We start from the raw sequence: 25337 nt of genomic DNA, 5'->3' as shown, positions 1-25337 counted from the left end.
TAAAAAAAATGCAATGCATATTTTCTTGTTCATACATCAAAGCTCTGTGTATATCTGTTAAGGATATTGTAACACCTTACCAAACACATCTTGAGTCTTTTGTGTTATCATTTGACTTGAACATGAATTAGTTTCTATATCAATTGTTACCATCGGCTGCGTCTACTGGTTTGTTACATCAATCATAAGAATAAAACTGACAAGAGCAACATGCTGAAGGTACCACTAACCAGTTTGTGGACTAGACCATTTCCTTGAACAGGTCTGCAGCAATTTCAACAGCAGCTGTAGGCTTTTATCCGATTTTTGTGATGAGATGTATGGATTAGTGCCAAGTTTGAGCAAGACATCCAGTAGTGGGTTCAGAAGGGGCTTCAACTCAATCCATTCTGTTCTGGCATTACCCCAATACAAAGCAAATATTAAAAACATAGGCATTAAAAACTGCTGACTTCAGGGTAGATGACACATTAATAAATATTAGCATGGAAGGTAGGTTATACATCTGCACCTCCCATACTGCATGAAGCAGAAGGTATCCCAGTTTACAGTAACTTTAGAGAGAGGAAGCAGTGTGAATCTGTTGCAACAAAAATGGCATGAGTCATGTGGCACCTTAAAGACTTAAGGCCTGAAGAGACGGGCAGGAGAGCACAGGCCAAACCCAAGCTATCCTGCCTAGTTCCGATGTGAGTCAGTCCCCAGGTTGGCGCTGCAATGGGTGGGTGTTTACATGCCTGTCTGCTGCTGTATCCTCAAGCTGCTGCTGCAACCAAACACCCCTTACCTGCCCCCACCATCGCACCTTCTCTGAAGGCTCCTGCTGCAGCCCATAATAGTGGAAACAGGATGCCTAGCTACACTCATGTGGCCAGATAGCACCATGTGATATTACAGGCTGTAATAAGGGTCTTCAGAAAAAATGTGAGGGCAGGTAAGGGGCTCACAGGGCTGTGTGGTGTGCTGGCTGTTACTGTGTAGTTTCCAAAAAACTCTGTCATAAACAGCACTGTAACAAGGGAGAGACCCATCTGGCCCTTTACACTGATGAGAGAAGAACAGTTGCAAGAAGCTGGTCTCCTTGCAGAACAAATGTTAATAAGAAATGAAATGAAATGAACTGTAAAACTATATTAAGTTTGCTTTTTTCCTTCTCCAACCCCAAACATTTTCCTATTATGTTGTGTCAGACAGCAAGCCCAAAGGCAGAAAATGACTTATTATTAATAAGAATCTGAAAGTCTTTTTGGCTTAAGACTGGAGCAAAATTTCTTTGAACAATGCCTACCTGTGTTTTATATCTTCCACATCTGCAGCCAGAAAAATCATTGTAGCAACAAGTTTAGCATCAGACCAGTCTGGCATAAGGCAATCTTCTGCTAGTAGAAAAAAATATAGTTTTAAAAATTAAATTTGAATGGGTATTCATGGATACACATGTCTTAAGATATGCAATTCCATAATAAACTCTGTTATTTCATCATCAGCTCAACTGGAGCTCAACTATTTCCAGTACAAGCAATGTGCTACATTTTAAAAGGCATTAAAATATTTTGAAGTCCACAAGAAATGTTATCTTAAACTCACACAGAGGTATATGTACCACAAAAAATACAACCAGAAAGATTTTTAAAAGCATCAAAATTATTTATTAGATTGCTATGTTTTATCTGTTCAAGCAAGTAGCACCACACAGAATGGCTTCTGTGCTGGAATAGTGCAGCATGGCATTAGAACCCCTTAATTAATAGAAAGAATTAGCAAATGACAAATAACCCTGTTCAAAATCTTCAGTATTTTAATCATTTACCTTGCCCTGTTTCAGAACATGAGTGTAATCCTATTACCAGTTAAATCAGTGAACCATATACCAACTAAATTTAATGAGGGCCAAACCCCAGGCTATTAATACGTAATTAACAGGATCCAAAGAGCTACTTCATGTTTGCTGAAGGATTTGTGCATCCACTGGGACTTCTGCTATTTCTGCTTTGAACGATAGATGCATACACTATTATGTGATAGCACTGCTTCTCAGTTTCCTTTAGGACTCAAAGGTGTTTTGATAAGCTATTTTATTTAAAAAAAAAAACCACCACTAATCCAAAACCACCTTTGGCATGTAGCTCTTTGCCTATCTCTTTGGTTCACAAAAAGAGATTTTCTTTAAATTAGGAAATGGGATAGCTTTGTACAAATATCAGAACAGTGAAGCAGGCCACCCACAGGGCAGAAAACTTTGCGTAACTGGGGATTCCAATAAAATGTGCAGAAAGACATTACTTTGAAAAAGAAAGAGAAGGAAAGCAAAGAAGACTGGTTGATGTGGTCAGAAACAGAATTTTAAATGCTTAAAATCTGATTCTACTTGTTAGACCAGCTTTATTTACTTATATTTATCTTAATAATCTAGTTTTCTTCCACAGAACTTTAGAGAGTACAGATGAGAGTTCTGATTAGTACAGATGGAATTCTCTATCTAACCAGACCCAAACTTGCGTGGCTACGTGAACCATCTTTCTAAATAAAATATTAGGATATAAATGGTGTGTGTTTGTTTTTAAAAAAGAAATAAGATGTCCAACCCTCTTTTTATCGCAAACAAAATTTCATACATTAAAACATTAACCAAACGTTACTCTATAACAGTATTACATATCAGTCAATGAGTGTCCCAAACACTCTTATACAGTCCTTAACTTTGTAAAATGGGAATGGAATATTTTACAAATTCTTTACTGCTTTATCACAAATCATTATTTACAATATAATACTATTTATACAATACTTACAACTGGCTGTAGGTGTTTTCAGATAATCTTCCACAAGAAATTGCACATGAACACTCAACAATGTTTTGTCTTGAGGCACACTGAAGTTTAAAGCTTTTCGAAAGTGCATGTCATTTATACACAACCAGTCACAAAGCTAAGGGAGAAAAAGCTGAATTACTTTTGTGATCCATCACCATTCTTTGTTTTACAAAACAAATACAGCTATATTTGCCTACTTTCAAATGCAGGACATTTCACATTACAATCCAATTTTTTAAATCAAATAAATTAATTACCAATTTGTTCAAATATGAGCTAATTTTAAGGCTTCAATTGCCAGCACATAGCTCAAAACTAAATACACATATTTTATTATTATTATTTATTATAAATATTTCACTCCATCCATTCTCCTCAGATACTGGGACAGGATACAAGAATAAAAAGCAAAAAAACAATATAATTTTATACCACAACATAGGTTGGCTCAGTTGTTGTCCCCCACCTCTATTCATGGGGAGACATAGGTAAGGAATTAATGAATGAATAAATAAATAAATATTATTATTATTATTAATCTATGCTCTGATAAATTCATTAGATTACATGTGGCTTGACTATGAAGATGTACACAAATTTTTAATAAGTACAACATCAAGCCTCTAGAATTTTTATAAGGTCAGTTCATTTTGCCAAAACTATTTAGGCTTAAGGCAATTTTGCCCACTGGCCATCTCTTCTGAATCCACATTAAGATGCTAGTGCTTTCCCTTGAAACATTAAGTGTCTGAAGACCCACATACTCCCATATCAGCCATTCTCTGTATTTCTTTACCACTGGAGTAACATCAAAAAGGGACTTATCTAGCAGTGAATCCCTAGCAATGGAACACCCTCCTGAAAAGGAGTGTGATTCTTACAATATATATCCTTTAACCGCCCAGCAAAAAGATAAATATCTTTATTTATCCAGATGTTTTAATCTACTTTGCTAGTGGAAGCACTATTACTTTTAACATTTTACCTGCTGTCTCTATTTTGATGCACAGATTTGACTGTACTGCATTTTTACTTTCTGTTTACTGTTCTTAGAAGTAATACTGCCTATGACATCACACAGACTTTTCCTGAATCCCCACAGGAGAGGCTTTTTAGGGGACTGCAGCAGAAAAGCAGGGGAGAAGATCACACGGTGCACGTGGGCTTCTTATCACATAGCACAGGATGCAATCCTTGATAATCAGATTAGATTTCTCTCAAACTAATAATATTTGCTCATTTAAAGAGAGTGGTTACCCTCCCAAGATCTCCAGCTACTCATTGGAAACTTGGGAAAGCAATGTCACTTCTCTTTCTCCAGCTACAGAAATGGAGCCAGGACAGCTGATGCCAGGTAGCCTCCTCAGCCAGCTCCCCTGGGCTAGAAAGCTGCTGACAGGGCAGGGTGTTTGAGAACTGAACAAACAAACAAACACCTCAAGTAACATGCATATCACCAACAAGATTCTAGCCAATGTGTATTTTGTTGTTCTTACCTTTCTCCACAAAATAGTTCCTCTGCCTAATGACTCTTCTGGTCTCAGACATACAATGAAGTTTGAAATATCTGAAAGGGATACTTTCTCCTTTAAAAAAACCCAATTTAACTAAGATTAGAAACTAAGAAAACAAATATTAGCTTCTGTATTACATTTAAACATAGCATACTGTCACTTTACAAATTAAAGTAAAAAGCAAATATGAGTCTTTTTATTTAACTGAAATAGAGACAAAAATTACAGCGATTGTCTAAAATTAATACAGTTAATTCTACATTTTAAAAACATGTTACCAAATAAGATTTTGTAAGGCACTGATTGTAACCATTGTAAAACTGAGTTAACTCAACATCAAGAAAAATGGACACTTCCTAATGAATTCTTCATCACAACTGGGGGGGGGGGAGGCAATTTCAATTCAATTTTTGAAAAAATCTTTGAAGTTTCATTTAGCTGAGGTGATTTCAGATGTGAATACTACCAGTAACTTCGCCTAAACACTGTCAATTTAGTTGAAACATGAAAGAGCCCAGAAGAGCTGCCCACTGCAGTAGAGTCAACAGTGAGTCACTCACTCTGAAGTCAGAATGAGAAGCATAGCCATGTGATTGAGGCTGGGCACTCGTTCTGACCTCAAGAGCGAGTGACTTGACAGTTGCGCCAGGCAACACAGCAGGACATATGTGCGAACAGCTGCCCCACATTGGAATGGAGGACCCCACATAATGGGGAAAGGTGGGGGCAGGACAAGGATACTCAGGGCTGCTTCCAGAGCATTCAGACCCATGCAGACACCACCTGAGAGAGCTACCTTTCTTAAACTGGATTAATTAATAGAATCTGCCCATCTGCCATTCCATTTGCCTGTTTGAGATGCAGTAACTGAACTGATTATTGGGTTATCACAACTAAATTTGATCCATACCTTTAGGACACAATTTTCCATTGTCAATTAAAATAGCTGTTTAAAATATCATTTTCAACTGTCATATCCTCTGTGAACATGGATACTGGAATGAAAACTGTTACACATGTTCAGGGCACAATTCTTCAGTTCCTGCTCAATACAGGTTGATTATTCCTTACCCACAATGCTTGGGACTGTTTTGGATATTCCCCCCCCCCCTTTTTTTTTTATTTATTTATTTTTTTTTTTTTGCATTTTGGAGTATTTGCATATACATAATGAAATATATACATAACCTGAAGCTAATTTATATATGTAACCTGAAGCTAATTCATTTTCAAGAAAGCAAGAACTATGTAGCAATCTGAGATCTTTCCAATGAGCTGTAACAATAACATAGTACAGTATAGGGAAACCATAGCTCCCTATACAAGCTGGCCCAAATTTTATGATCTTTGCAAGAGGGCTTTATCTCAGTCTTACCACCATCACAGGCACATTTGGCAAGGACATGGTAGAGAGTATTCTCAGCTGCTGTTTGCAGGGTTGGGAACTGCCTTCCACATGAGGTCCATTTAGCCCCTTCTCTACTCTCTTTCTTTTTTTATTTAGACAAGCCTTTGATTTTTAATCACATGGCAGAAGGCTGTTGGATATGATAAAATTTGTTTTTATCTTGTATTTTGTCAATTATCCTTTAATTCTATTTTAAACATTTTACATATGAATTTTTAAACAGAATTGTTTAATTTTTTAACTTTTGTAAAATAAATTTTAGCTAAATTCTTATTTTAAATTATTGTAAGCCACTCTGGGTTCAATGATGGGAGAAAGCAGGGCATAAACTAACTAAATGACCCATGTTCATATATGGCATAATTCTGCATTTGAATTAACGAAGCAAGTCTGTTTTACTAAAGGGGAGGCGGAAGGAAAGAAACAAAATTTACCACAATACAATCTCTTGAATTTGGTGTTTTACTAGTTTCCTGTTGTGGTGATATTTAATACAGTGATATAACTATTTAACAAAATGTAAGTACTAATTAAGAGCCAGTGTGGCATAGTAGTTTGAGTGCTAGACTATGACTCTGGAGACCAGGGTTCGATTGCCGCTCAGCCATGAAACCTACTGGGTGACCTTGGGCAAGTCACATGCTCTCAGCCTTAGGGGAAGGCAATGGCAAATCTCCTCTGAACAAATCTTGCCAAGAAAACCCCATGGTAGGTTTGCCTTAGGGTTGCCATAAGTTGGAAACGGCTTGAAGGCATACAACACACACACAAGTGCAAATTAAAGTGCACAGAGATCAGAGTATGGCAAATTGGGTTTTTCAATCTATTTGTTTTCTATTTAATGTGTGAAGACACTAAAATACAGTAGGCCCTTCTTATACACGGATTTTTTATACATGGATTCAAGCATCCACAGTGTGAAAATGTTCAAAAAAAGTATAAATTTCAAATATCAAACCTTGATTTTCCATTTTTATAAGGGACACCATTTTGCTATGTCAATATATTTAATGGGACTTGAGCATCCATGGATTTTGTTATCCATGGGGGATCTTGGAACCAAACCCCAGCGTATAACAAGGGTCCATTTTACTTTCTTTTTCAAAAAATTCTGTATTCTTAAATTTAGTGAGTAGCAAAGTTTTTCTATATAAGCTCTAGAAAAGTAATGATTTATATTCAGCAAAATACGTTTTCCAAAATGTAATGCAACTAAATATAAATACTTACAATATCTGTCAAAAGTATTGCTGCTTGAAGAAGATAACACTGGGCAGCTCCTCGTAGAAGAATCTGATGTGTGATCATAGTACACTGCAGGACATCTCTGCAAATGGATATGATATTGTGATGTCAAAGGTTTATATGTAAACATCTTGCTTAACATGAGGGAAGTAACTTTTGGTAACAGAGAGACAATGGAGTATTTAAGTAGATGCTGACAGGTGGAATGTTTGAGATTTCCATGGGACAGTTAGTGAATGACAGTTTGTGTGGTGTATGAAGTTCAGTTTTTGCCTAGCGTTTGAGACGAGTGCAGCTGAAGGTGTTTAATAAGGTCTGAGAGAGACTAAGGTTGGAGTGAGAGAAAGGAATTTTGAATTGAATGATTGGTAAAAGTGTGATGTAACTTGAGAGGAGAGTATGTGGTGTTTCTACTGCTATGTATAAATAACCTGCTGTTTTATGTTTTAACTTCTATAAATAAACTTTTCTTTTGGTTTTTATATACTTTTGGCCACTGAAATCACTATCATTCTGAGAGCTTGGTTTCAGATAAGGTAGTGCCTGTGGTGGAAGCATTGAAAGTGGAAGGGGGAGGGTGTCCTGTTGAGGATAAATCCTCACAGGAACCTTGAGGACATTTAAACTGACCTCACAGTTGGTGTTACACAAGGAGGACAGAAAGAAGTCCTTACATGTAACATAGGTGGTAGTGATCAGGGAAATTATTCCCACTGTGTGTTTGAAGAGAATATTATGAAGGCTTCTCATCTGGTGGATAAGTGTAAAGATCCACACACTTAACCAGAGTTGTAGGATTGCCTGTTAAGAATCCCGACAGTTGGTAGCGCTAATGGGATGCCCCACACTTGCATCCAGTAGTGGGATGAAGTGTTGAACTCTCACATGAAGGGTGGAAGCTTCACATTTGGTGGCAGTAATGAATTACTCAAAAGTAAAGCTCACATTTAGTATAGGCAGCAGTGCAATGTAAGCAGAGATCCCCACAGATACACACTTTAAAAAATTAAACAATGAGCCAAGGGCTTAGAATATCATATATATACAACTCAGAACATTACCTCAGAGATAGAAGTCCTCCAACATCCAGAGCTCTGTATGGTGGAATATGTGCCAGAGCCATGGAGAAAAACAAAATGGGAACAGCACACCAGTGTCTATTGCTCATCTTCTGTATAAACTTTAACAAAAAAGTACCTTTAAAAAGATTTTTTTAAAAAAAGTTTTACTAACAGATAGCAATTCTAACCTTAAATTTAATTTTTTTTCAACAAAAATTTGGATTACATTCTTTAAATCCACTTGTTCCCTTCAGCTAATCAGCCTGGATTCACCAACAAATTATTATTATTCCATTCCTAAGCACTGGAGTGCAGCTTTGGTGCAGCTTCCGGATTCTTAGGATGCATGCATCATTTAAACAGCATATCTCCAAAGAGACCCGAAGCAGCTTTATTTTGGCAGTCTGTAACAGGCCATACTTTGTCCATCCTTGTTCTAAGGCTTATAGAATATTTAAATGTGTAAATTTACAGCGCTTTATAAATAAAGGTTAATAATAATAATAATAACAACAACAACAACAACAACAATAAGACCAGCCCACAACAACAACAACAACAACAACAACAATAAGACCAGCCCAGTAGATTTCCATGGCTGAGTGTGAATTTTAACTCTGGTTTTCTGGAGTTCTAGCCCAACACTCAAACCACTCCACCATGTGGATGTTCTACTATAGACCTACTTCAATAAAAACTTCTTTGCTACCCAACAACAACAATACAACAAGCAGACAACCTAGCTGCACGCATTATCACTTCCACCCACCGCTCTGACCACATCTCTCCTGTGTTGGCATCCCTTCACTGGCTCCCCCTCCCTTTCCGTATTCAGTACAAGCTCCTGCTGTCAACGTTTAAAGCCCTCCATGGGCTGGCCCCTCCTTACTTATCAGATCTTCTTTCTCCTCACCTTCCCACCAGGGCCCTCTGCTCTGGTAGTCAAAGTCTGCTGTCCCAGCCCAGGATTTCCTCTGCCCCATTTCGGATTCGCCCCTTTTCACTCGCTGCCCCTCACTCCTGGAACCTTCTTCCCCCGCGAGCAAGAGCCATCACTTCTTTAACCAGCTTCAAAACGGAGTTGAAGACCATCCTGTTCCGAGAAGCATTCCCAGGCATTGCATAATTGTCGCTTGCTATTTGATGTTCTTTTGATGCCTGCTTTATCGAACCATTTCCTGTATTGCTATGTACTTTATATGTATTAGCCTACTAGCCCCACCACCTTTCCCTTCTCCTTTTATGTCATGTCTTTTTAGATTGTAAGCCTGAGGGCAGGGAACCGTCTAATTAAAAAGATTGTATGTACAGTGCTGTGTAAATTTACAGCGCTTTATAAATACAGGATGATAACAATAACAATAACAATAACAATAACAATAATAGCTTCTTAATGTACCTTTCTCTTCTGCTGGAAGGCTTGTGAAGAAAGTAGCCAGGAATGCCTGAAGCTTCATTCCTAATGGGGGACAGGTTCCTACAGTCTGACCTGGTAATCTGTTAAGAAAAAGGAAAAATAGTGGAAAAATGCAAAGTTAAGGTTCTTAAGTATTAATAAATTTTCATCTTGTTGTTAATAACATAAACAAATTTGCATATTGCTAATATCTCTATATAGACCAGTGGTTCCCAACCTGTGGGTCGAGACCCCTTTGGGGTCGATGACTCTTTCATAGGGGTCGCCTAAGACCACTGGAAAACACCTATTTAATTACAGTTATGAAGTAGCAACAAAAATAATTTCATGGGTTTGGGTCACCACAACATGAGGACCTGTATTAAAGGGTCGTGGCATTAGGAAGGCTGGAAATCACTGATATAGACAGAGGCTGGTATTCTGTATTGCAGTTTTGGATTTGTAACCTTTAGTAAGACTACACAGTCTTACTTTAAGACTACATACATGCCTTCTAGTCCACCGTAACAACCAGCAGCCTCACTGGGCAAAGGTCTGTTCAGCTTCTGATTGGAGAACCAAGGTAGATCATGTTTCCAGCCAATTCCCACCAATGAGTGTTGCTGCAATAATCAGAAACAGAACTGCTGTTACAATCCCTCATCTCAGCACAGCTTGCTGGCGGGAGAGGTCTGGAAACATAACCATCTTTGAGCCCTGATCAGCAACTGAACAAACCTTTGACTGATCTAGCTGCTGACTGTTTTAAGATGAGGGGGGTGTCAAGCCAGGAGATGTTATTTAGTTACACATATGTAACTAAGTAGTGATATAGAACAATGGTAGTAGTGTTTATATACACATGTATTTTATTACAAAGGAAGCTTATCTACTGTATATACTCATGTATAAATCTAGAAATTTTGGTCAAAAAACTAACCCAAAAAACCTGGGTCAACTTATCCATGGGTCAATGCAAGTACTGTACTTTAACTCTTATTTTAAAAAAGGAACTGTCCCCTTGTGAAAGGCAAGAGCATTATCTATCATCGAAGCCTTGATGCCCCCTGCATTCTCTCATCCATCTGGTCTTTATTATTAGTTATGCCTGCCAGAATTTTCTAAGTTCTCTGGCATGGTTTTCTTTCCTTCATCCTTTAGATCCTTTGTTACATGCCCCTAAGTTATACCCTCGATTTATCCATGGGTCATATCAAAATCTATAATTTTGGTCCCAAAACCTGTCCTCAACTTATACATGAGGTCGAGTATATATGTAATTAACAGGAACTTTAATGTCTTCAATCCAAAAATAAGTGCATGCAAAAAGGCTGCCTTGTCCTTTCCCTAGCAGTTCCCTAACCCTTTCAAAAAGCCTCTTCCAGAGATTAGAGTTCCCTGGTGACTAAAATGTGCTGAAGGAGAAGGGAAAGTACTGAAAGATTAGGCAAAAATGCTTTCTGTGGCCAGGCCTTCCACCTGTGAAACAGCTTTCATCCCATCTTTGGTTATTCTGCTGTTCTCCATATCATAATTCACCCATTCTGGGGGTTTCCTCAATGCAATGAAAGCTTTTAAAGAAACAGAATCAGGAGCCTGTCATTTTCTACTAACCCCATTCTACACAATTATTTATGTACCCAACATTTTATCAGATAAGCAGAACCAAGCTAGTTTCAAGCATGTTCTGAACTAACAAGTTCACTGATTTAACTTAATGATTAAAGCTTGTATCCCAACAGAACACAAGATGAAACTTTTGGGATTCATTCTCTTTTTTTTAATCTTCAACTAGCCATTGTGACATCTGAAATCTGTTCCGTTCTCTCCAGGTTTCTAACGCTGAATGTACAGCTCTCCCAAGAGATAATAGACAAAAAATAATCAGGCTATCTTTTAGCATCTACAGAAATGATCCAGTCTTTTTCAATAAATTATGTATTACCTGCTATAGAGAAAACTTTCAGAAAGAGCATCCATTAAAGGGCCAATAACGAACTGAAGAAAGAAATTGCATTTGCATTAGAGGAAACAGAAGACAATAGTGATATTTTATTTGTTCTACAGAATATGGACATAAACATTTTTATTTATTTATTTTATTTCATTTTTATGCCGCCTTTCTCCCAGGAAGGGACCCAAGGCAACATACAAAATAAAAACATCTCAAAAACTTCACAGTAAAAAAATTAAAAACAATTAAAATCACCCATTTAAAACAATATAAAGGGATCATGCAGACCAGCAGCTTGGAGTGGCCTCTGGCTACTCCAGCATTGGTTGGCCTCCAATCGGTGGGGGACCATGGTGCCTACACAGGCACAGGCTCAGGCCCAACCTGGGCCGCTGGCACAGTCTCCAACCCAGCCACCAGCAGGAGCAGTGTTTTGCTGCTCGTTTTTGTGCCAGCTTTTCTGGATTTGAGCGCTCTTGGTGTGCTCCCTGCATCGCTTCTGGCCACCTTCAGGGTGTGTTATGTGCACACCCTACCCGTGAAATGGCTGGAAGCTGCTTTTTCCTGCCCATCTGTTTTGGGTCAAATTTAATTATACTGATTCTTGCTAAAACCAAGATGAATACAAAACTGCATCTGAAACTATGCAAGTTTACCTTTACAAAATAACTTTGGTTCTAATTCTACAAAAATGGCCTGAATGATACAAAAATGTTTAAAGGGATTATGAATGAACTGAATTATGAATGAGGTATATAAACATTATAAAAAGAAGATTTAATTGAATTGTGAATATATATATTTTAATGGTAGAAATAATATTTCCTGAACTTCATATAGTGGTAATCTAACCAGACTATTCCTGCTTTTTTAAAATGGATGAATTACAGTGGGCCTTGGTATCTGCTGGGGTTGAGCTCTATGCCCACCCATGTATGTCTAAATCTCTGGATGCTCAAGTCCCATTAAATACAATGGCGTTGTAAAATGATGTTCCTTATATAAAATTGCAAAATCAAGTTTGCTTTTTGAAATGTATATATTTCTTAATATTTTCAAGCTGTGGATGGTTTAATCCATTAACAAAGAATCCATGGATATGAGGGCCAACTGTAATTACAAATATCAAACAAGGGAGGATACTAACCCTCTCTTCATTTTAACTATATCCCAGAATTTGAATGAGTCTTACGAGGGGTGGTGTGTGTGAATGTTACAGAATCATGATCTTCGTTCCAACACCAGTGGTTTTTGAGCTGTCATGATTCTCCCAGCTTTACTGGGAAAATGAGGACTACTACTATATGAATCACAATTTCCTTACCAATGTCCCATTGCAGCAATTTTTATGTGTATCTTAATATAATCGGGAGACTGTGAGCACCCCTGCCCTCGTGATCGGCGCAAAACAAGCAAGGTGCAGCCCAGATGAAGACAGAGAATGTTCATGTATTTTCTTCATGTTCTCCCTAAGTCCCCAGAGTAGGTTGTCCATCTGCGCCCTGGATAACTGTTTATGAATTTTGCATAGTCTGAATGTTGTTGTCAAATCAGGGCAAAAAGATTTTAACTCTCTCCTCTACTCCCAAACAACACTGACAGAAAAGTTCAAAGATACAATAAAGAAAAGAAAACCATACCTCTGAAAACCCTGGTGATGTGGGAAGACATTTTGTTTGCCAGATTTCAAGAAAGTGAACAACACCTTCTTTTGCCAATGTTTTGTTTTCACTCTCAAACATTCGCTTGTAAATGCACATATGCCATGATGGATGAAATACCCAACAATCTGTATTGAAAAGGAAGAGAAAAAAGTACATTAGTACTAAAGTGATTGGGATTTCTCAACATTTTTTAACCTAAAATTGTAGAGGAAGCACATATCATCAATATGTACCATTACACTGGTACCCCGGGATACGAAATGATCGGGTTACGAATTTTTCGGGATACGAAATTCGCGGCTTGGAAAAAACTGTTTCGGGTTACGAAAGATTTTTCGGGTTACGAAATTCTTTTCGGCGCGAAATTCAAATGATGCAAAGTGCATCTACTGGCTTTCCAGGGATTTCCAGGGCTAACGGTTAGGCTTAGCTGTGGCGCGAATTTTGAATTTCGTTAGGCAGCAGTGATTGGCTTGCGAAATCAAGCCAATCAATTGGATTGGCTAACGAAATTGGGGGGGGGGGGTGGCTTGCCTTGAGAAATAAAAGCCGGCTTCCATTGATCTGCCCCCTTTGTCTGGCCCTGCGGACTGCTGAGAAAGAGTCTCTTTGGAGCTCTAACTTGGTTGCACTCGAGGTTCGGACTTTTCCTGGCCTTCTGCCTTTAGAATTTTTGTGGCTTTTGCCATATCTTCGGATCAAGACCGGCGATCAGCAATTTCTCTACCGGTAGGTTGATGGATTTTTACCTTCTTCTTGTGGGGTGGGTTGGGGTGAGACAGTGTGACCATGCTTTTGCTGTGGGGTGCTGGTGGTTGTTGTTGTTGTTGTTGGTTTTTTTGTTTTTTTTTTTTTTTTGTTTTCAAAGTGTGGACTGTGGCTTTTAAAAGTTTTCCTTTGGTCCCATGTGGGACAGAGAGTCTCCACCATAGGCTCGCATTGTCTGATTTTGGGGATGCTGGGTTGCTTTCTTCTATGGCTCGATGTTTTCAAATGTGGAGTGTGGCTTTTAAAGTTTTCCTTTGGTCCCATGTGGGACAGAGAGTCTCACCATAGCTTGCTTTTCTGATTTGGGGATGCTGGGTTTGCTTTCTTCTATGGCTGTCCTGTTTTCAAAGTGTGGAGTGTGGCTTTTAAAAGTTTTTCCTTTGGTCCCATGTGGGACAGAGAGTCTCCACCATAGGCTTGCTTTTTCTGTTTTGGGATGTGGGTGCTTTCTTCTATGGCTGCCTGTTTTCAAAGTGTGGCGTGTGGCTTTTAAAAGTTTTCCTTTGGTCCCATGTGGGACAGAGAGTCTCACCATCAGGCTTGCTTTTCTGATTGGGGATGCTGGGTGCTTCTTCTATGGCGGTTCCTGTTTTCAAAGTGGGACTGTGCTTTAAAAGTTTTCCATTGGTCCCATGTGGGACGAGAGTTACACCATAGGCTTGCATTTTCTGATTTGGGGATGCTGGGTTGCTTTTCTATGGCGTCGTTTCAAAGTGTGGACTGTGGGCTTTAAAAAGTTTTCACTTTGGTCCCACTGGTGACAGAGAGTCTCACCATAGCCGGCATTTTCTGATTGGGGATGCGGGTGTTTCTTCAGGCTGCTGTTTCAAAGTGTGGAGTGTGGGCTTTAAAAGTTTCCTTTGGTCCCATGTGGGACAGAGAGTCTCACCATAGCTTGGCAGTTTCTGATTTGGGGAGCTGGGTTGGCTTTCTCTAGGCTGTTCCTGTTTTCAAAGTGTGGAGGTGTGGCTTTTAAAAGTTTTCCTTGGTCCCATGTGGGACAGAGAGTCTCACCATGTTTTCAAGGCTTGTTTGATTATTTGGGGAGCTGGGTTGCTTTCTTCTATGGATGTCCTGTTTCAAAGTGTGGAGTGTGGCTTTTAAAAGTTTTCCTTTGGTCCCAGTGGGACCCAGAGAGTCTCACCATAGGCTTGCATTTTCTGGTTTGGGGATGCGGGGCTTTCTTCAGGCTGTCTGTTTTCTAAGTGTGGGACTGTGCCTTTTAAAAGTTTTCCTTTGTGGTCCATGTGGGACAGAGAGTCTCAACCATGCTTGCTTTTCTGATTGGGGATGCTGGGTTGCTTCTTCTATGGCTGTCCTGTTTCAAAAGTGTGGAGTCTGTGGCTTTAAAAGTTTTCCTTTGGTCCCATGTGGGACAAGGGCAGTCTCACCATAGGCTTGTTTTTCTGATTTGGGGATGCCGGGTTGCTTTTCTCTATGGCGTCCTGGTTTCAAATGTGGACTGTGGCTTTTAAAAGTTTTCCTTTGGTCCCATGTGGGACAGAGAGTCTCACCATAGGCTGCATTTTTCTGATTTGGGGATGCTGGTTTGCTTTCTTCTATGGCGGTCTGTTTTCAAAGTGTGGACTGTGGCTTTAAAAGTTTTCCTTTGGTCCATGTGGGACGAGAGATCTCACACATAGGCTTGCATTTTCTGATTTGGGGATGCTGGGTGCCTTTGGCTGCTGTTTTCAAAGTGTGGACTGTGGCTTTTAAAAGTTTTCCTTTGGTCCCATGTGGGACAGAGAGTCTCACCATAGGCTTGCATTTTCTGATTTGGGGATGCTGGGTTGCTTTCTTCTATGGCTCTGATGTTTTCAAAGTGTGGAGTGTGGCTTTTAAAAGTTTTCCTTTGGTCCCATGTGGGACAGAGAGTCTCACCATAGGCTTGCTTTTTCTGATTTGGGGATGCTGGGTTGCTTTCTTCTATGGCTGCTGTTTTCAAAGTGTGGACTGTGGCTTTGGCCTATGGGTTTGTGTTCTGGGGTTCTTTGGCCATGGCTGTGATGATTTGAGAGTGTGGGGTGGGACTTTTGCAAGTTTGGGCCAGAGAGTGTGACCATGGGGGTGGGGGTGGTTTCCAATTGTGGCTTTTGCTCATTGCCTGTGCCTTTTGTCCTTTTTAGGCTTGAGCTATGGCTCCCAAGCCAAGCGGTGAGAAAAAGAAGAGGGCTCCCTTGTCCTTGGAGGACAAGAAGGACATCATTGCCAAGCACGAGAGGGGCGTGCGCTTGGTGGACATTGCCAAGGAGTATGGACGCAACCCTTCGACGATTGGCACGGTCCTCAAGCAAAAGGAGGCCATCAGAGCTGTTGTGGCTCCAGCGAAAGGCGTGACGACCATCGCCAAGCAGAGGACACCGAGGCACGAGGAGATGGAGCGCCTGCTTCTCCTCTGGATCAAGGAAAAGGAGCGAGTCGGGGACACCCTGACCACCGCGGTCATCTGCGAGAAGGCCACCGCCATCTACGAAGACCTGGCCAGCAAGGAGGCAGGCGAAGGAACTTCTTCGCAGGAGGAGCCAGCCACCCTGGACTTCAAAGCATCACGTGGCTGGTTCGACAGGTTCAAGAAGAGGACCGGGATCCACTCTGTCGTCCGTCACGGCGAGGCGTCCAGCGCAGACCACCAGGCCGCCGAAGCCTTTGTCGTCGCGTTCAAGGCCATGGTGGAGGAGGAAGGCTACGTCCCGCAGCAAGTCTTCAACTGCGACGAGACGGGCCTCTTCTGGAAGAAGATGCCTCGCCGCACCTACATCAGCCAGGAGGAGAGGAGACTGCCAGGCCACAAGCCCATGAAGGACCGCTTCACACTTGCGTTGTGTGCCAATGCCAGCGGGGACTGCAAGGTCAAGCCCCTGTTGGTGTACCACTCCGAGAATCCGAGGGCCTTCAAGGCACACAACATCCAGAAGGACAGGTTGCCAGTGATGTGGCGCTCCAATGGCCGCGCATGGGTCACACGCCTCCTTTTCGTCGAGTGGATCAACAGCGTCTTCGCCCCGACAGTGAAGCGGTACCTGGAGGAAGAGGATTTGCCCTTGAAGTGCCTCCTCCTCTTGGACAATGCTCCTGCGCACCCGCATGGCCTGGAGAAGGACATCCTCGCAGAGTTCTCCTTCATCAAGGTCCAGTTTCTGCCACCCAACACGAACTCCCTCTTGCAACCCATGGATCAGCAGGTGATCGCCAACTTCAAGAAGGTCTACACCAAGCACCTGTTCAAGCGTTGCTTCGACGTGACCGAGAGCACACAGCTGACCCTTCGTGAGTTCTGGAAGCAGCATTTTGACATCGTGGTGTGCTTGAAGATGGTGGACTTGGCCTGGCGGGCGATCAGCAGGCGCAACCTGATTGCTGCATGGAGGAAGCTGTGGCCTGATGCTCCTTCCCTGGAAGGGTCAGACACCGAGGGTGCTGAGCCAGGTGAAGAAGAAGAGGTGCACGAGATCGTATCCATCGCAAGGTCCCTGGGACTCGAGGTGGACAACGAGGACGTGGAGGAACTGATCGAGGAGCACAACGAGGACCTGACAACAGAGGACCTCAAGGCCTTGGCGGCGATGCAACACTCTGCCGTGGATGAGGACGTGCTCCATTTCGACAGGGGCCAGCAGGAGGAGGCTGCGGGGGCATCTTTGCCAACGGCAGACATTAAAGACATTCTGAGGCAATTCCACAATGTGGCTTCCTTTGTGGAGAAGCACCACCCTGAGCAGGTGCTGACCAGCCATGCCATTGCCCATTTCGATAATGTCTGCCTTAGCCATTTTAAGAACCTGCTTAAGGGCCGGCAAAGGCAGACATCCTTGGACCAGTTCTTCACTAGAGAGGGAGAACCGTCATCCAAGAAGGCAAAAGGTGACCCTTAAAAAAAAGGTGACCCTTAAAAAAAAACACCAAATTTTTTTTTTAAATTGGTTAACTTTGTTAAATTGGTGGCATTGGCTAAATTGGCTGATTTGGTTAAATTGCTTGAATTGGATAAATTGGCTGAAGTGGTTAAATTGCTTGAATTGGATAAATTGGCTGAAGTGGTTAAATTGCTTGAATTGGTTTAAATTTGGCTTTTTGGGCTGCCCCTCTCCTCCTCCTCCTCCTCCTCCTCCTGCCTCACTCCGACATGCCAGGACCAGATGACAAGACCAGCAAAGGTAAGAAAAACACTTTTTTTCTTTATCCTTTAGAATGGGCCTGACCATGGGGTTGCATGTTCAGATTTTGGGTTTTTGGCCTTTGGGTTTGAGTTCTGGGGTGGTATGGTCATGGGTGTGATGATTTGAGAGTGTGGGGTGTGACTTTTGCAAGTCTGGCCTTGATTTGATGTGGGCCATAGAGTGTGACCATGGGGTTGGTTTTTTAGATTTGGGGTTGCTTTGGTCATGGCTGTGATGATTTGAGAGTGTGGGATGTGGGGTGTGAGTTTTGAAAGCTCCTCCTCCTCCTCCTGCCTCACTCTGATGCCAAGACCAGCAAAGATAAGAAAAACCTTTTTTTTTTCTTATTCATTTGAGAGTGTGGGATGTGGGGTTTGAGTTTTGCAAGTCGGCCTGGATTTGATGCGGGCCATAGAGTGTGACATGGGTTGGTTTTTAATTTGGGGTGCTTTGGTGATGGGAGTGATGATTTGAGAGTGTGGGATGTGGGGTGTGACTTTGCAAGTCTGTGCCGGATTTGATTGGGCCATAGGAGTGTGCCCTGGGGTTGGTTTTTACTTTGGGTGCTTGTTGTGATGGGAGTGTGATTTGAGAGTGTGGGATGTGGGGTTTGAGTTTGCAATCTGGCTGGATTTGATGGGGCCATAGAGTGTGCCCATGGGTTGGTTTTTTAAATTTGGGGTGCCTTTGGTGATGGGAGTGTGATGTGTTTGAGAGTGTGGGATGTGGGGGGGGTTTGAGTTTGCAAGTCTGGCCTGGATTGATGCGGGCCATAGAGGTGACCAGGGTGTTGCTTTTAATTTGGGGTTCTTGGTCATGGTGTGATGATTTGAGAGGTGGGAGATGTGGTTTGAGTTTTGCAAGTCTGGCCTGGATTTGATGCGGCCATAGGTGTGACCATGGGGTTTGCTTTTTAAATTGGGGTTCTTTGTTCATGGTGTGAGGTGATTTGAGGTGTGAGATGTGGGGTGTTTGAGTTGCAAGTTGGCCTGATTTGATGGGCCATAGAGTGTGACATGGGGGTGCTTTTTTAAATTTGGGGTTCTTTGGTCATGGGTGTGATGATTTGAGAGTGTGAGATGTGGGGTGTTGAGTTTTGCAAGTTGGCCTGGATTTGATGCGGCCATTAGTGTGACCATGGGGTTGCTTTTTTAAATTTGGGGTTTTGGTCATGGGTGTGTGATGATTTGAGGTGTGAGATGGGGGTTTGGAGTTTTGCAGTCTGGCCTGGATTTGATGCGGGCCATAGAGTGTGCCCATGGGGTTGCTTTTTAAATTTGGGGTTTTTGGTCAGGTGTGTTGTGATGATTTGAGAGTGTGAGATGTGGGGTTTTGAGTTTGCAAGTCTGGCCGGGGATTTGATGCGGGCCATTAGAGTGTGGACCATGGGTGCTTTTTTAAATTTGGGGTTCTTGTCATGGGTGTGATGATTTTTAGGATGTGAGATGGGGGTTGAGTTTTGCAAGTTCTGCCTGGATTTATGCGGGCCTAGAGTGTGACCATGGGGTTGGTTTTTGTTTAGATTTGGGGTTCTTTGGTTTCATGGGTGTGATGATTTGAGAGTGTGGATGTGGGATGTCTTTTGAAGTCTGGCCTGGCTTTCATGTGGGCCATAGAGTGCGACATTGGGTTGCTTTTTTAGATTTGGGGTTCTATGGTCTGGGTGTGATGATTTGAGAGTGTGTGGGATGTGTGTGACTTTTGCAAGTCTGGCCTGGCTTTAATGTGGGCCATAGAGTGTGACCATGGGGTTGCTTTGGTCATGGGTGTGATGCCAGAGAGTGTCACCTTGGGGTTGGTTGCTTTGGTCATGGCTGTGATGATTTGAGAGCTCCCCCTCCTCCTGCCTGACTCTGAGAAGCCAGAACCATCAAAGATAAGAAAAAACCTTTTTTTCTTTATCCTTTAGAAACTTTAGAATGGACCTGCCAGTCATTGTTAAGCTAATTAGTGCCTGAGGCAACTTTGTATTACATTGTATTGTAGGGTACTTAGCTTAAAAGGCCTCTATTGTGCCTTTGTTTTGACTTGCAGGTTCAGTCTGAGGTCTTGGAACGCATTAGTTATTTTCAATGGGAAAAGCGCTTCGGGTTACGAAATTTTCGGCTTACGAAAGAAATAGCGGAACGAATTAATTTCGTAACCCGGGGTACCAGTGTACTAAATTATTACAATATATTTGTATGTGATTACATAAAAATATTTGAATGATCCTTTCTCACATTGAGAAGGTAGGCATTACCTCCAATTTTGCAGCAAAGAACTGCAGGAAGCCCAATTTCTGAACCCACATATTATGTTGGATGTTCAACATAAAATAGTTCTGATGATGTATCACAATGTACCAAATCTCTGGCCAGAAATTGTATAAACTGGTCTTCAGGCTACAAGATCTCCTGGGGAACCATTCATTTATCTAATTTTTACCACCAATGTTAATATCATAAATTGTTACCATGAATAAACCTGGAAAATGATTACTTAAGGCACAGAACAATTTCTTCATTCCTGAAAATAAATATACAGTGTGCCCGCACCATACACTTCAAGCATACACTGAAGGCGTACGACAATGAAACAAATGGTGCATGTGCTGTGTGCCATTACTAAGGGGAATTCCATGAGCATATGTGGAATTCCCCTTATTCAGGGGTATCTGGATCCCCTGTGTAAGGGAAGGTCACACTGTACAAACCTAATTTTCAGTGCCTCAGGGAGCTAATGTAAACTTCCTATAAAACAGCCTTACCTTTTTTTTCTGATAGCGCATGTTCATATAAGCTATTTAATTTTGGTAATACGGGCTTTATAACATGTATCTAAAATGGAAAAAATAAAAAATTACATTAATTCACTTTATGTTCTGTAAATAAAAAAATATTACAAGTCTAGTTAAGAAATGGATAGTCATTCCTGCAATGTGTTACATCAAATGTGGGCAGACTTCCAAATTTACAGATCCATTTTAGGTTTTTTTTACTAGAACCCTAATATAAACTTAGAATGAAACTTCAAGTGCATATATTTGTTTGGGAAACCCAGCGGATATCAAGGACCTGTTGTACTACTACACACTTTATTTAAACAGGGTTGAGATCTACTTTGGTTGAACTTAGAAGAAAGTATAATTAAACTGAACAATTACTTCTATTTTCAAAATCTCTCTGCCACAGTTACACAGTGATGTTGCTACGAACTCATTTCCCCCCGCCCCAAATAAGAATACAATCCTCCAACATGAAATTTAACTTAATTCCTGCAATTTCTAGCACTGTGCTAACTTAAAAACTTCAGCTGAGCATTCAGAAATCTACACATCTAAAAAAAGGCAAGCAAAATTACCAAGGTAATGAAAACACAAGCAAATAGATTTCTAGAGGTGAACGATTTTCAAATTCATTGTCTTTCTTTCTGCAATGCTAGTAGTTTGGGGACTGAACGAAAACTTCATCAGGGGCACAATTCTTGTTGGGGGGCAATGCCCTCACTTTGTTCCCTTTATAGCTACACATTTGCTGTTCCACCTGCCATCTCAAGAATGATACAGCCTGCTATTTTTGCCTATTTCTGCAAATAGCAGACAGAATTCCAGCAATGACTTGTAAAATGTTACAACTTTACCTGGTTTCCTTCCAGAATCTCCATAATTAAAATGTAATTTCCCCAAAACTGCGTAAGTTGATCATTTTTTTCAGTACACCACCAAAACAGACAGGGTCCTGTTGATCAGCAAATTAGAAACATTTTTGAATCCTCTTAAGAAAATGTAGATAATGCTATACAGATTAATGTCACTAACATTCATAGGCCCCATACAGACTGTTGGCTTGCAGCGGCCTGTGGCCAAAATTATGGCTCAGGCGTGTGGAGTATCTGCACACTTCTGAGCCCTAGAGCAAGGCGGCGGCGCCATCATGGCGATTTCCCATCCATAAGGGGGCTACCATGATGATGCAAGCATGGTGCAGCATCCGCACGTCACACCGCTTGCGTTATCAATGCATGACAGTGCACCAACAGCGCACTCAAGGCATCTGCCGCGGAACAAAAAAGAACCTGCTTTTAGCAGGTTCTTTTTGGTGTGGAGGAATGCCTCAGAAGCAAAAATGGGCGCCTCCAGTTTACATAGTTATCCTACAGTCTACTCTTTTCCTCCATCACACAATGCAGGCCAATTCTGTGTATATCAAATGTTTCACAGGACCTGATATGGCATAGTCTTGAGTGCCCTGCTACTCCCTCCCTCCCTCCCTCTCTATATATACAGTTGTCCCTCTGCTGGTTAAGCATTCACGGATTTGATCATCTGCACATTACTGTATTTGTTATCATCTTCACTGCTGCCCTATATGTGACTAGAAAAATATGTCATCTCTAGGCATTTCTAGGTCCTCCAGTGCAACTTTCACTAGAAGCTGATCATAGAATTGCACTGGAAGACCTACAAATGCCTTGAGAAGTGTTCTCTCAAGTGGTTTTTTTAAATCGTATATTCAAAATTTTTCCACTTTTGCTGGGATCCTGCACTCCTAACTCCAGCGAAAGTTGAGGACCAACTCTATCTCTCCTTGTGGACAAAAGCAAATTTATGTTTAATCGAGTATTAATTTCATAAACACTGAATGAGCCAAGAATGAAGCATTGACTTTCATTCTCGTTAGTGTTCCTCTTGCACTCCCTCAATTAGAACCTCAAGAAAAAGTTGTTAACCTTATTTGGCATGAATCTGTGTGGTGGGTCATTGAAAAGGGCGATTTCTGGCAGGAATAACAGTTGTGATTCTTGAACAGTCTCAGCTACTTCATAACTGCATATAGAGTGTCCCTTCCTTTCCTTTTCATATCAGTGAAATTAGTTTGCAGTTTGGGAGTACTCCTTGATCCGTCCCTGCAGTTGTCATCTCATATAGATGCGATGGCTAGGAGTGCTTGGTATTAGCTTCGGCTGATATGCCAACTGCGTCCCTACCTGGACCGAAAGGACCTTGAAGCAGTGGTACTTGCACTGGTAATCGCTCGTTTAGATTTCTGTAATGCACTCTACTTGGGGCTACCCTTGTACCAAGTTCGGAAGCTTCAATTTGTTCAAAATGTGGCAGCCAGATTGGTCACCGGCACATCTAGGTTTGACCATATAATACCAGTACTAAAATCTTTTCACTCATTGCCAATTAGCTTCTGGGCGCAAAACAAGGTGTTGATCATCACCTTTAAATGGCTCAGGCCTGAGTTACTTGCGGGGGGGGGGGGGGGGCGCTTCTCCCTACATAATCCGCCCGCACTCTCAGAACATCTGGCAAGTTCTTACTAGAATATTATAATACCAGGTGAAAGACAACTTCCCACAGGCGTTTACAGCAGCGATTCCAAAATTATGGAATGGCCTACCTTAGAGGCCTTTAAGACGGCACTCAAAACGGATCTCTTCCGGAGGGCTTACCCATCAGATTCTATATAAAAGCTAATGACAATATCCCATTCTCGACTGCAATCATTGACTACTGATAAACAGATTTTAGAGAATAGGATTTGGTAAATTCAATATTAGTGTTTTATCAATTGTACAGTGCGCCCTTGACTTACGTGGCGGATCCGTTCCGGACCCCCCTGCCTAAGCCAAATAAACTCTATTATTATTATCCATCTTTACCATGAGTGACAAATTTCAGCAGTCACTGAAGCAGCTGTAAAAAGCATCAGACTTGCTAACTGGTCGCCAATAACCAATATCCTAAACAACTTACAACAATAAGTAGCTAAAGTGGTTTAGGGGCTTCAACGTTTTAAATATGGCAGAAAATTCAGGAGGTGCTCAAAAGTACAGGATCTATACTATGTAAAGAGAGCATTCATTGTGCCTTATCTGACACATTCATGAGTTAATTTCAACAGGGATTGAACTGTGGCTTAGAGAGTCGCTTTTAGTCCCAATTTTGGGGGGAAAGTGGGATATAAATAAATATAGTCATAATTATTATTATTATTATAAGCAGCGCTTTAACTCTGTCTGGCTCTTTGCTATGGAATTCTGGGGATTGGAGTTTGTTGTGGGGCCCAGAGCGGAGCTCTGCTCCGACAAAAACCTCCAACTCCCAGAATTCCATAGCAAAGAGCCAGACAGAGTTAAAGCGCTGCCAAACCGGGTTATTTCTCCAGTGTGGATGCAGCCTCAGTGCCCTGACAGCTACCATTTCCCTCCTCTCCCTCCTGGCCGCTCCTGCATCCCCCTCCGGGCCCTTTCTCGGAGGCGTCCAGGGCTCTCTTCAAAAGGTATCGTGCTCTTTTCCTGCAGAGTCCGTCGCGGGCCGTCAGCCCCTTCTGCACCGCTTTCCAAAAGCCGCTGCGTCGCCTGGCGTCCAGGCGGGGAGCCCCTTCCCCTCCTCCGTCCCCTTCCGCGGGAGAGAAGAGGGCGTCGGAGAGGGCGCTGAGGGCCAGGAGGGTCCGGTTCAGTCTCCAGGGCTCCTCCAAAGGCGGCGAGGGCGCCATGAGTCCGTCCCAGACCGCCCCGAGTGCTGCGGCGGCGGCGTCGCCGTGGTTCCTCCCCAGGGCAGGCAAGAGCCTCCCAGCCACTAGTAACGCAGGCTCCTCCTGGTCCTGGTCCCACAAAAGCCTCAGAGCGGCCTCCACGGTTTGTTTAAGGAGCTCGGGCTCCTCCAAGCGAGAGGCCACGGAGGAGAGGGCCTCCACGTCGGCGGGGGAGACCCTCCTCCTCCTCCCGGCCGCCGCCGCCGCCTCCAAGGCCTCTGTGGCCACCTTCGCCGCCAAGGGGCCCCCTCCGAGGGAGACGCAGCGCCGCAGGAGCCCGCACGAGGCCCTCACTAAGCGCGGAGGCGGTGCAGAGGCCTCGTCCCCGAGCAGCGCAGGCAGGCACCGGGCCACCGCCGCCTCGGCCAGTTTCTCGGCCCCGGCCCCCTCCGCCCGCTCCAGGAGGAAACGCAGCGCCTCCGCTCGCTCGGCCGACAGCGCGGCCCCCTCTCCTTCGCCGCCGCCGACGGCCCTCAGCAAGGCCTCCGCATCCGGGCACTGCGAGAGCAGCGCCTCGGCCAACACCGCCTCCATGACGGTGAGAGAGAGAGAGAGAGAGAGAGAGAGAGAGAGCCGCCAAGACAGAGGCCAAGTGTCAGCCAGAGAGAGAGAGAGGCCTGGCCCGCCTTTCCCCAGAATCCTTTGCGCGGGAGGCCGCGGAGCGCTGCGTGGAAGGCCCTGCCCGTTGCTAGGCAACGCTGGCTTTTTTCGAGGTTGCTGCTGTTGTGGCCTCCAAGGCCTTCCCGACTAAGGGCGCCCTGTTGCTGCCTTGGACCTTAGACAAGGCCCTTATGTTGTTATTATTCTATCATTTACGCTTGTCCCTCCATACT

At 42.6% G+C, this 25337-nt stretch overlaps 1 protein-coding gene across 1 annotated transcript in view; it reads right to left on the bottom strand.

Moving 5' to 3' along the window:
- The window catches only part of TARBP1 (TAR (HIV-1) RNA binding protein 1), a 59549-nt gene extending 34446 nt beyond the window's left edge, over positions 1–25103 (bottom strand). Inside the window, exons 1-12 of the mRNA XM_042456703.1 lie at positions 24168–25103; positions 21602–21699; positions 20730–20799; positions 13032–13180; positions 11383–11435; positions 9441–9538; positions 8042–8177; positions 6966–7062; positions 4310–4399; positions 2793–2928; positions 1289–1379; positions 231–394 (exon numbers count right to left, since the gene is read on the bottom strand). Of these exons, the coding sequence (XP_042312637.1) occupies positions 231–394; positions 1289–1379; positions 2793–2928; positions 4310–4399; positions 6966–7062; positions 8042–8177; positions 9441–9538; positions 11383–11435; positions 13032–13180; positions 20730–20799; positions 21602–21699; positions 24168–25038 (2053 nt within the window). The 5' untranslated portion in view covers positions 25039–25103. The remainder of the gene's footprint in view (positions 1–230; positions 395–1288; positions 1380–2792; positions 2929–4309; positions 4400–6965; positions 7063–8041; positions 8178–9440; positions 9539–11382; positions 11436–13031; positions 13181–20729; positions 20800–21601; positions 21700–24167) is intronic.
- Positions 25104–25337: the final 234 nt, after the last annotated feature.

This window comes from Sceloporus undulatus, chromosome 1 (assembly GCF_019175285.1).
Source record: "Sceloporus undulatus isolate JIND9_A2432 ecotype Alabama chromosome 1, SceUnd_v1.1, whole genome shotgun sequence".
In the NCBI taxonomy this organism is placed as follows: Eukaryota; Metazoa; Chordata; class Lepidosauria; order Squamata; family Phrynosomatidae; genus Sceloporus; species Sceloporus undulatus.
Note: the sequence above shows the minus strand (reverse complement) of the source record. Positions and strands in the feature narration are given on the sequence as shown.